At 43.6% G+C, this 12,998-nt stretch overlaps 1 protein-coding gene across 1 annotated transcript in view; it reads right to left on the bottom strand.

Moving 5' to 3' along the window:
* The window catches only part of PGR (progesterone receptor), a 194,626-nt gene that overhangs the window by 27,539 nt on the left and 154,089 nt on the right, over positions 1-12,998 (bottom strand). The window contains exon 5 of the mRNA XM_077484402.1: positions 9,922-10,066. Within this exon, the coding sequence (XP_077340528.1) occupies positions 9,922-10,066 (145 nt within the window). The remainder of the gene's footprint in view (positions 1-9,921; positions 10,067-12,998) is intronic.

Genomic DNA, 12,998 nt, shown 5'->3' with positions numbered 1-12,998 from the left:
TAACATGCCTGGGTGGACTGAAAGTTCAATATTCTGCACTCCAAGTCCACCTTTTTTGAAGCATATTAGAGCCTATGGCTCTAATCAGGTGCTTTTAAAAAAACACCCCCTGCTGGAATTAAGGCGCTTGGCATCAGAAAAGGGGCCGGACACTTGAATAGGGAGTGGCTACAGCAGCCATGGATACATTAATGCAATGCAATGCATGAATCTATCCATTTGTCATATAGGGGACGGCAACAGTGCACCCTTAATGGAGACTCCAGCCCTCCTCTGGTCCTCCTCCAGACCCTGTACTTTTTGCTTCCCAACTCCACCCCCAGCTTCTTCTCAACAGCACGAGGTGAGGGGCTACATTGTGATGTAAAGGAGGGTGGGGAACGCTTGACTTCTGATGGTGGGGGTGTTCTTGACATCTGTTTATAATCATTATGAGAATAGTACAATTCTATGGCAGTTAAAAATGAGGGCTGCACACTGCTGGTATCATAAGTTATTACTACAACCAGTAATAATCGAATGCAGAGACAATTACTTAACATGATAAAGAGCTGAACCTTGGATTACAAGCATAATCTATTCCAGGAGAATGCTTGTAATCCAAAGCACTCGCATATTAAAGCGAGTTTTCCAATAGAAGTCAATGGAAACAAAGATAATTTGTTCCGCATTGACTTCTATTACATATAATACCGCATGTAGCCAGAGGTGGGGGGGGGGGGGGGGGCGTCAGAAAGCCTCGGGAACAGCTCGGCTGAACTCAGAAAGGCTCGGAAACACTGAAGTATTTCCGAGTGATTCTGAGTATTTCCGAACGGCTCTGAACTGTTCCGAGTGTCCCCAGCACCCCCACACCTCTGGCCAAATGCGGTACTGCACACCCCATTAGCTTGAATTCTGTTAATTTTGTAAGACAACACTTACAAACCGAGTCAGAATTTTAAAAAAAAGTTGCTCGTCTTTCAAAACGCTCGATAACAGCATTACTCATAAACCAAGATTTCACTGTACATTTCTATAATCTTACAGATACAACTGACCCTTTGAGGGCAACCATAATGTTGGCAGTGTTAATTTTGGCAGCAAATTTCGATTTAGTTTTAGTCTTATGCCCCATACACACGGTCAGAAATTTCAACGGAAAAAGATTGGATTATGTTGTCGGAAAATCCGATCGTGTGTGGGCTCTATCGGACTTTTTCTGTCGGAATTTCCGACGGAAAAAGTTTGAGAGCTGGATCTAAAATTTTTGGACAACAAAATCCGATCAGACTTTTTCCGGTCATGTGTAGAGAATTTAGACGCACAAAATGCCACACATGCTCAGAAAAAAATTGGAGATGAAAGCTATTGGCTACTGGCCTCTACGTAGTCCCGTCATCCGTTACGAATGTCACCTCGCTCCGAACGATCAGCTTTTCAGACAACTTTGTGCGACCGTGTGTATGCAAGACTAGTTTTGGCCAAAATCTGTCGGAAAAAATCAGACGGATTTTGTGGTGGGAATGTCCGACCGTGTGTATGGGGCATTAGTCTTAGGACTAAAATGGCATTTTAGTTTTAGTCCCATTTTGCAATTGTTTTAGTCGTATTTAGTCGACTAAATCTTCAGTATATTTTAGTTAAAGCGGTTCTTCACCCTAAAGGGATAGTTCTGCTAATCTGATCCCTCCCCCCCTCCGGTGCCACAATCGGCACCTTTCAGGGGGGAGGGGGGTGCAGTTACCTGGAAAATCCAGGTATTAGCACCCACTTCCGGGCAGACCACCGCAGACCGCCGAAGATGCCCCACCTCCCCCCCCCCCCCCCGTTGTGTTCTGGGAAACACACAGTTCCCAGGACACAGCGGGGGATCTGAAGAGACGCGCAGCGCGACTCGCGCATGCGCAGTAGGGAACCGGGCAGTGAAGCCGCCATGCTTCACTTCCCGATTCCCTGACAGAGGATGGCGGTGGTGGCAGCAGCGAGACAAGCGATCGCTCGTCATCTGCCACCGACATCGCTGGACCCTGGGACAGGTAAGTGTGATTTTATTAAAAGTCAGCAGCTGCAATATTAGTAGCTGCTGGCTTTTAATATTTTTTTTTTTAGGTGCAGAACCACTTTAACTAATTTTAGTCATCTAAAATCGAATGGGTGTAATTCAATTGTAATGCATTAGTTAACAATTCTATACAATTTGCAAACTCATCATATACCGCCGGTGTGAAAAATCGAATATGTTATTTATTATTACATTGAGGTGGTATGAACATGACCAGTGTTCATTTTGAAGTCAAATTTCAATTTAGTTTTAGTCATAGTCTTTTTTACTAAAATGGTATTTTAGTTTTAGATGCATTTTAGTCTTTTGACTAAAATGCCATTTTAGTTGTTTTAGTTTTATTCGTATTTTAGTTGACTAAAATAATACTCATTTAGTCGACTAAAATGCTTTCGTCTTTTTAGTCGAAGAAATTAACACTGAATGCTGATGTGGCCCATGATAAAAATGTGTCTGACACTCTTGCGCTAGGCTTTGTTCACATGTGTGGCTAGGGGGCAGTCAAACTAGGTGGTTGAGCTGCGGTTTTACTGTCCCCCAACCAACAGCTCACCTGAAGTAGGGGATGCAGCCACTCAGGGCTGTACACATGCTGCACCTGCAATGCTGTGATTTTCTTTCACAGCAAAAATCAAACAGCATGTTGCATTGGGTTGGGAGTTGCTGCTACCAAAAGTGACCAATGCAAGTCTATGGTGCCACGCTGTGACTGGCCAACAACACATTCAATGCATGCGACTGATGCACCTTAGTGTGGCATTTACAGGGTTAAATCAGGCAGTGAGGAGGTGACCTGTCAAACTTCATCTGAAACGCAATCCACTGCTGCCCCACATGTGAATGGGCTCTTACTGCACAGAATATATCCCTGCAGAGGATCCTGTTGGGCCTCTTTCACACGGCCGGGTAGTTGCAGCCGCTGGATTCCTGCAGCAAGAATCGGCATATTCTTGCTGTTGGTATGACCAGGTTATGTGCTCAGTCCATTCAAGCTAATGCTGGGCTGACAGCGAATGAATGAATGAATGAATGAATGAATGACTTGTATAGCGCTGCAAATGCGAACTGAATGGCCTCAAGGCGCTTGATCCGACCTGCATTGACTTTCTTCTTAAAACAGGTGGGTCTTGAGTTTTTTCCTGAAGACCCGATGGTTTCCTTCCAAGCGGATGTTCGTGGGCAGAGCGTTCCATAGCCGTGGTCCTTGGACTGCGAATCTTCGTTCTCCCCTTGATTAGTACTGGGATTTGGGGATGAGGAGGAGGTTTCGGTTAGTTGATTGGGAGTGTAGTGTTTTATTTTTTCGCATAAGTATTGAGGAGCGTTTCCTTGTGTGCATTTGCGGGTCAGGCAGAAGGTCTTGAATGTGATCTGATCCCTTTCGGTTAGCCAGTGTAGGATCCTCAGGAAAGGGGAGATGGATTCCCAGGGTTTTTTGACTAGTCTTGCTGCCATGTTTAGGACGACTTGTAGGCATGCAATCTGGAATTTAGGTAGTCCTATGTAGAGGGAGTTTGCGTAGTCGAGTCGAGAATTGATGATTGTTCCTACTACTACTGCTTTCTCCTCTTCTGGAATGAAGGGGGTGAGTCTACGTAGCAGGCGTAGAAGGTGGTAAGATCGGCTGACTACTGATCCTATTTGTGCATCCATCGAAATCTCTGAATCGAAGATGACTCTGAGACTTTTGACTTTTGTGCTAGGGGAGATGGTCTGTCCAACAGTGGCTGCTGCTGTTCCCATGTAGCTGTACACAGAGAAGTTAGCTACACTTAGCAACAGATGTCCAAGTCTGGACACAGTCAGCCATGTCCAGGCTCTGTCTCTAATCGCAGCTACAGGAATCTTTTGGCTGCAGCTACCCGGCCATGTAAAAGAGGCCTTGCAGGTGCTGTCTTGAGAACGACCAGTTTCAAGGGTGGACCCTCTTCATCAGATCTCTTCCTGGATACCATTTTATGTGATATAGCACATTTATAAAGAATGTTTTGAGTACCAATTTTTTCTTAATAGAGGCTATATGAAGGTGCGACTTGATGCTTTTGTGCTTTCTGTTGGTTTTACAGTTGTGCTTATAAGTTTGCACTCCCTAACAGAAATTGTGACCTTTTGACATTGGCCAAAAAAATTACTTTTATCTAAGGATGGTGATCATATAAAGCCGTTTATTATCACATAGTTGTTTGGCTCCTTTTTAAATCATAATGGTAACAGAAATCACCCAATTGGCAATGATTCAAGGAGCACAATAAAAAAATGAGCTGCATGGTCGAGATGGCAGAAAGAAGCCTTCACTCCACATAACAATGTTCCAGAAGCTTTGAGGCTTGTCAAGGTGTTGTCAGGCATATTGTAACTGGGCTTTTTTTGTTGCATTAATGCAGTAAAGGTTTCTTCATGGAAAATCGACCATGCAGTTCATTTTTGTTCAAGTACTTTCGTATTGTACTCCTTGAAACAACCACACTGTCTTTTTCCAGAGCAGCCTGTATTTCCCCTGCGGTTATCTTTGGGTTTTTCTTTGTATCCTGAGCAATTCTTCTGTCAGTTGTGGCTGCAGCCTTTCTTGGTCTACCTGACCTTGGCTTGGTATCAAAAGATTCCAGAATTTTCCATTTCTTAATAAGTGATTGAACAGTACTAACTGGCATATTCCATGCTTTAGATATTTTTTTTATATCCTTTCCATCTTTATACAGTTCCATTACCTTGTTACGCAGGTCTCTTGACAGTTATTTTATGCTCCCTATGGCTTGGTATCTAGCCTGCTCAGTGCATCCATGTGAGCGCTAACAAACTCTTTGACTATTTATACACTGACACTAAACGCAATTTAAAAAGCCACTGATGTGGGGAATTACCCTTTAATTGCCACTTTAACCTGTGTATCACCTTGTGTGTCTTTATCAAGGCCACACATTTCAGGGGATGGAAACTTTTGATTAGGGCCATTTGGGTGATTTCTGTTATCATTATGATTTAAAAAGGAGCCAAACAACTACATATATGTGATAATAAATGGCTTCTTATAATAACTTCTGGACTGCCCGCCGACGTTATACGTACTTTGACATTGAATACCCTTGTTATGGCAGCAGATAGCTGCCATAACCCCAGAATTTTTAAAAACGGCGGGCGGTCCGATTTCTGATAAAATTGGTCTTTGCGGCAGATTCACCTTGAGATGACTTTTATCGGCCGCGGGAGAGGTGCCCACCACCCTCCCACTGCTTTCCAGTCATCTTCGCCGCTTACCGGAGCTGTTGGTAGTGGCAGAGTAGGGGTGACTCAAACATTGCCTGTTCGCTCGTTCACCGAACAGCGAACAATTTGGGGTGTTTGCGGCAAATTCGAAAAGCCACGGAACACCCTGTAAAAGTCTATGGGAGAAATCTAAAGTGCTAATTTTAAAGGCTAATATGCAAGTTATTGTCATAAAAAGTGTTTGGTGACCTGGGTCCTGCCCCGGGCACATGTATCAATGCAAAAAAAAGTTTTAAAAACTGCAGTTTTTTTGGGAGCAGTGATTTCAATAATGTTTAAAGTGAAATAATAAAAGTGTAATATTCCTTTAAATATCATACCTGGGGGTGTGTGTATAGTATGCCTGTAAAGGGGTGCATGTTTCCCGTGGGAAACATGAGAGGGTTTCTCCTTGTGTCAGAGGGGGGCGGGGTCAGGTGACGGGTGGCCCCGTCCTCCTCAGCTAAGACCTGTCAGGCTGCCGGGATTCCCGCGGTGTCTCCGGTGGAGACAAGATGCGCTGCGCTGGACATCGGGAGAGATCAGTCATTGCAGGATACCAAGAGTGGATTACCACCGCTGGAATCTTTTTTTTATTTTTTTTATTTTTAATAAAGGACTTATCCCAATGGTGTCTGTGTGTTTTTTTACAATTTTTTATACTTTCTTTGTGAAATGGTAGGGGTACAATGTACCCGTTACCATTTCAAGCAGGGGGGGCCGGGATCTGGGGGTCCCCTTGTTAAATCCCTATCATCCCGGCTCATCCTTACTGCAGAGACGATCTAGGGAATGATGGACCCCACTCAAATCTATACCATTGGATGACAGAAGTGACGTCAAATGTATCTTCCGCCCAATGGTCTTAAAGGAAAAAAAGATATTTTATTTTATAAAAAAAAAGACTCTTTTTATTTTGTATTACATTTAAGTGTAAATGACCACAGATCTCGCATTAAAGAGGAACTGTCCTGTTCTTTTTCTATTACAACTGATATTTACATTCCTTGTAATAGGAATAGAAGAGATCCAAAAATGTTTTTTAAAGGGACAGTGTAAAAATAAAAAGTAACATAAGAAAAAATTAATTTTAAACCACCCCGTACCGCCGCTCTCGCACGCAGAAGCGAACACATAAGTAAGTCGCGCCCACATATGTAAACGGTGTTCAAACCACACATGTGAGGTATCGTTACAATTAGAGCAAGAGCAATAATTCTAGCAAAAGGCCTTATCTGTAACTCAAAACTGGTAACCTGTAGAAATGTTTAAACTTTGCCTATGAAGATTTTTAAGCATCGAAGTTTGTCTCCGAATCCACGTTCGGGTGCAATTTTGAAGTGTGACATGTTGGGTATCAATTTACTCAGCGTAACATTATCTTTCACTATATTAAAAAACATTGGGCTAACTTTACTGTTTTCTTATTTTTGTATTCAAAAAGGGGTATTTTTATCAAAAAATTGTGTTTGTAATACCGCTGTGTAGATACGCGTGACACAGTGTTCATTTAGTCGACTAAAACATTTTAGTAGACTAAATGAATACTATTTTAGTCTACTAAAATACGACTAAATCTAAAACAATTGAGACGACTAAAATACGACTAAAAGCCATTTTAGTCAAAAGACTAAAATGAGTCAAAAGACTAAAATGAGACTAAAACTAAAATGCCATTTTAGTCAAAAGACTATGACTACAACTAAATTGCAATTACTGAAATGTACTGGAGATTTTAGTAGACTAAAATGTATGGAGATATGACTAAAACCAAAACAATTGCAGAAGACTAAAATGGGACTAAAACTAAAATGTAATTTTAGGCCTAAGACTAAAATTAACACTGGCGTGACATAAAGTATTGCAACGACCGCCATTTTATTCTCTAGGGTGTCCAAAAAAATATATATATTTATAATATTTGGAGGTTCTAAGTATTTTCTAGCAAAGAATAATGATTTTAACATGTAAACACCAAGTGTAAAAATAGGCCTGGTCCTTAAGTGGTTAAACAAAAGACAGTTTTTTGGCATGATCAGTTATATTTTCAATATCAATGCCAAATGTTCACAATTACTGCCAGGATATGCAAGCTTTTGAGCACAACTGTATAGCATTATATAAACATTCACAGTCTGGAGGAAGCAGCAAAGCCGTAGATACTTTGTATTAGGAAGTAAGAAAGCCATAGATACTGTGTATTGTAATCACAATTACAAAAGAGAACTTTTACCAGGAAAATACCTATTCCTAAGTATCCCTGCAGCAAGATTGTAGCCTGTTCTCCCCTAAAGTGCTGCCTCTTTCTAATAAAATTGTCTTTATGTTATAAGTTAACTATAAACTAGTACCCTTCCGTTACATTTGTTTAGTGTTCCTACCCCAGAATCATTCTTTACATATACTTCCTAAATTGGCCATGTAAGTATTGAAATTCAGTCAGTTCAGTGGAAAGTGGCTGAATTTTGATCCATGTGTGGGCCACTGCAGTTGAACAGAAATCGATCTACCAATCAACTTCTGTTCCGCCACCCTGTTGGATAATGGCCAATGGCTGCAGTGCTGATCTGTGTATTCTTAGCCCTTGTACACACGGTCGGAGAATCTGTCGGAATGAGTCTTATCGGACCGTATCGTCAGATAATCCGACTGTGTGTGGTATGCATCGGACTGATTCCGTCCGAATCTCCGTCCGACCCAATTTTCCAACATGTTGGAAATATTTCCCGACCAACTGGGCCGGACGGACCTAATCCGATCATGTGTAGAGCATTTTCATCGGACCAAATGCCACGCATGCTCAGATCAAATTCCTACATCAAAGCTATTGGCTACTAGCCTGAATGTAGTCCCATCGTAACGAAATTACGTCATCACGTTCTGAAAGATCAGATTTTTCGCCAACTTGGCCCGACCGTGTGTATGCAACAGTTTCGGACACAATCCGTCAGACTAAATCCGATGGGCAAAATCCGACGGATTTGGTTGGCAAAATCTCCGACCGTGTGTACGTGGGCTTACAGCAGGGGAGTCTCTCTGCTCTCAGAATACAATAGCACAGGGCAAATGATTCCCTTCGTTTTTTCGTTCAGCCCAGCTGACTGAGTGAAAAAAAAATGAACCATGGTCAGCTTAAAGTGATTGTTAAAATTGAGTGATTGTCTAATTTTTTCCCATAAAAATAATAAACATGTTATACTTACCTGCTCTGTGAAATATTTTTCCACAGAGCAGCCCAGATCCTCCTCTTCTTAGGTCCCTCTTCGGCTCTCCTGCCCCCTCCCTCCTGTCGAGTGCCCCAAAAGCAAGCAGCTTGCTATGGGGGACACCCAGGCCGAGTCACAGCTCTCTGTGTCCGTTCAGAGATGGAGCCCAGGTTCAGTCCCGTCCCTATCTCTCCTGATTGGCTAACTAACTTTGATTGACGGCAGCAGGAGCCAATGGCATTGCTGCTGTGTCTCAGCCAATCAGGAGTGAGAGTTTCGGGTGGCCCAGCTGGATTCCTGGATAGATAGGGCTCAGAAAAGTATTAGGTGGTGCTGGGGGGGCATGCTGCATACAGAAGGCTTTTCATCTTAAGGCCCCTTTCACACTGGGGCGGGATTGGCATCGGCGGTAAAGCGGCGCTATCTTTAGCGCCATTTTAGCGTTGTTTTAGCAGCGGTATTCGGCCGCTAGCAGGGCGGTTTTAACGCCCACTAGCTGCCGAAAAAGGGTTAAAACCACCCGCAAAGCGCCGCTGCAGCAGGACTTTTTTCACCGCCCCACTGGAGTGAAAGGGGCAGTTTTTTTTTCAGGCGCTATTTTTAGCGCTGTAGCGCCTGAAAACCGCCTCAGTGGGAAAGGGGCCTAATGCATAGAATGCATTATGATAAAAAACCTTCTGACTGTACAACCACTTTAATTTAGGCAAATCCATCACCCACCCCTTTACTGCTGAATAACCATGCTCTTGTGCTCTGTGTAACACGAACCAGGCAAGAAACGGTCCCATTTAATGGTAAAGCTGATTTTAAATCAGTCATATAAGAGATCTGTTTTAACTGCCAAAGGATTTGAATTTCTGTCCATCCAGTTCAGAGATTTACGCAGCTCTGGCACATCGAACACCCTCTTTAGGGAATGGGGGAAGAACCGATTTTTCTTTGCTGACATGGACAGAGAAAGGAGAAGCAGCAGACTGATGAGCCCATCTCTCTATTCTCCCCTCCTATCACCATACCCCTGCACTGCAACACAACTGATTGGCTCCTTGTGCTGCTACTTCTCTGCTGTAGAGAGACTGCAAAATGCTGATACCAACCCAATTTTATAAAAATTGAGAAATTAATCACATTTTACTGTTAGGTTTTACATACATATTGGATTGTGTGTATAAAAAATGTGCATAGCATTTCACCCAATAAAAGTGCATGTATATGTTTATTCTGTACGAATGGGATTGCCGCCTCCTGGGTGCCAAATGGCATTTTAAATTGAGAACTTGTGTTGCAACTATGGACTTAGCGTTTGGCTTGCAGCAGCTTTTAGATAAAGGGACCATAGAATGAAAAACAAAATGAAAAAAAAATATATATCATTTGCTTTTAGTTTGATAATTTGAAAGTAAAATGTAATATAAAAGAAATACTCACTCATTCAGAACTAGATCTGGTGCAAAGTAAAGCATCTGGCCACTGACGTGCTTATAGGATCTCCATCCCATAGCAAACACCATCAGACTCATCCAGGAATATTGCAGGAGGATAATCTGATCATCAATGTGCAAATTTCGAAAGCCTGGGGAGATAAATGAATTACAATTACATTACAAAGTATGGCCTGCTAAAAATTCACATCGGTTAGTAAGGGCTAAATAATGGTGTCACCGGGCCTATGATGGATTCTCCATTTATTCCTGAGGACCCAGGAGGGAGTGGGTGGCACTGTTTACCGTAGAGGGGCAAATGCAGTCTACCTTTAGACCCCTTTCACACCACACCGCCCATTGCGTCGGCGGTAAAATGCCGCTATGCATTTTACCCCCGCTAGCGGCCGCGAAAGGGTTAAAACCGCCGGCAATACGCCGCAATAGCAGCGTTTTGCCGGCAGTATTACAGCGCTGCCCCATTGATTTCAATGGGGAGCAGCGGTGGAGGAGCGGTAAACACACCGCTCCTTCACCGCTCCAAAGAAGCTGCTGGCAGGACTTTTTTCTGACGTCCTGCCAGCGCACAGCTGTAGTGTGAAAGCCCTCGGGGCTTTCACACTACAGACAATGGTGCAGCTTCTTTAGGGCGGATTGCAGGCGCTATTTCTAACGCTATAGCGCCTGCAAAACGCCCTAGTGTGAAAGGGGTCTTAGATACAGATGCTATAAGATGCCTTCATTTAAAGTCCAACTTCAGGAAACTCTAAGCCCTTGTACACACGGTCGGAGATTCCGACGGAATGTGTCCTATCGGACCGTTTTGTCAGATAATCCGACTGTGTGGTCTCCATCGGACTGTTTCCATCGGAGTATCCGACGGACCAAGTTTTCCAACTTGTCCGTAAAATTTTCCAACAAAATGCTCCGATCGGACATACTCCGATCATTTGTAGCCTACTCCGACGGACAAAGTGCTACGCATGCTCAGCTCAAATTCCTAGACCAAAGATATTGGCTACTAGCCTGAACGTAGTCCCGTCATAACGAAATAATGTCACCACGTTATGTACAATCGGATTTTCCGACAACTTTGTCCGACCGCGTGTATGCGACAGTTTCGGTCAAAATCTGTCGGACAAAATCCAACGGATTTGGTTGTCAGAATGTCCGACCGTGTGTACAAGGGCTAAGATTCTCACTTGCAGTGAAGCTGTGCCCGCACTGTGAGGATTGACTGTTTAGTTTAGTGAAGAGTGACAGAAAGTGACCCCCCATGCTCTGGCAGTAGGCTTTCCTCATGCCCAAAGCAAGGCTATGGATGATGCCAAGACTTTAGGCCACTAGAGCATGGGAGAGAAGGCACTGCGGGGACTGGTCTGGCAGCACAGAGCAGCGGAGGATCAGGTAAGTAAATCTACTTTTCCATACGCCCTAGACCTTAATAAGCAATTAGTTCTTGCAATGCGGGAACAGCTCCACTGCAAAGGAGAATGTTCAAGTTGAAATGCTTCCAGTAGTTTCATCCGAGTGCTTCTGACTTGCATCTGACATACTCCTTGCCTGCATTCCACCTCTTCTTGACCTGCCATTTGACCTCCTTCTGGCCTTCTGATCTCCATATAAGCTGCATCAAGCTGCTTTTGCTTTGCCTTTGACTTGTATGCAAATAAAAGTAGTTCTTATGAGCTTTGTAAACATTTGAGGAACTTGTTGAGGGATCAATGGACCCAAGATCTTGGTTCTGGGACATAACCAACTTAGTTTAATTCTAAGCAATGTTGTCACCTGGTCTATGATGGATCCTCCATATATTTCTGAGGACCCAGGGGGGAGTGGGTGACACTGTGTATTGCAGATGGGTGAATGCAGTGTTCCTTTAGGTGCATTTGGCTTTCATTTCTGACCAGTTTGGGATGCTTCATGAGTTCCATCTGAGTGCCTTTATGGGTGCTGCTTCTGACCTGCATTTCACCTCTTGACTTGCATTTCATCTCTTCCTGATCTTATAGTTGACCTTCTCCTGACCTGATATTTGACCCCCTCCTTATTTGCCATATAATTTCCTTTAAAGCTGCATCAAACTGCTTTCCCTTTGCCTTGTATGGAATGAAAAGTAGGTTCTACCAGCTTTGTAATATATTTGAGGAAATTGTAGAGGGATCATTGGACACAAGATCTAGGTTCTGGGACATAACCGACCTACTTTAATGCTTTGCAATGGTGTTACCTAGCCTGTGATAGGTTCTCTATATATTTGAGGGCATGTTGAGGGTATGCCGCCTAGTGCGGTTCGGGGGGGGGGGGGGGGGAGCACTCGCTTGTCCCCACCCCCTTTCCTGGCCCGATGGGCTGTGTGCTCGGATGAGGGTTTGATATGGATTTTAGGGGGGCTCTCACTAAGTGTATTTGGCGTGGGGGGTTCCCCTTAAAATCCATACCAGACCGAAGGGCCTGGTATGCTCTTGGAGTGGGAACCCATGCTGTTTCTTTTTTAAATTTGGTGTGGAGTTCCCCTTCAAAAGTCGCGTACCAAAGTCAGATCAGTTAAGACGGCAATCCGACTTTGATCCAACTTCAGTGATAGTCAATGGGCTGAAGTAGAATCAAAGTGGGACCAAAGTAGTGCAGGGGGCATTTTCAAAGTTGGACCGACTTGTGTTGGACCAGTTAAGATGGCTAATTAGGCAGTGGGATGACAGTTGTTTGGACTCCGTCCTGACTTCAACCCCCTTATACCAAATAAAAATAGTCTCAGAGGGGCACACGGGTGACTTTTCTGCAACTCTTATGCCCCATACACACAGTCGGATTTTCCGAGGGGAAGTATGTCACTCAGCTGGAGCTCCCGTCTCTGTCATCTTTTTTCTCTTGGTGTCAGAAGTGATTCATGCTGATAATAGAGGAACGAAGCAGCAGACAGAAATGACACTTAGTGCTCTGGATAGAGACAAGTCCACACTATAAAAGGATATGCTTTGTTCATTTTTCATGTCCGCGGTTTACAACCACTTTAACCACTTGGGATCCGCGCTATTGCCAAATGACGGCATTAGCGCGGATCTACTTTTCCGGGACTACGTC

This window comes from Lithobates pipiens, unplaced genomic scaffold, assembly GCF_037356315.1.
Source record: "Lithobates pipiens isolate NorthernLeopardFrog02 unplaced genomic scaffold, aLitPip1_a1.2 Scaffold_16, whole genome shotgun sequence".
Lineage (NCBI taxonomy): Eukaryota > Metazoa > Chordata > Amphibia > Anura > Ranidae > Lithobates > Lithobates pipiens.
The sequence above is the reverse complement of the archived record's forward strand: the minus strand, read 5'-3'. Positions and strand labels throughout refer to the sequence as shown.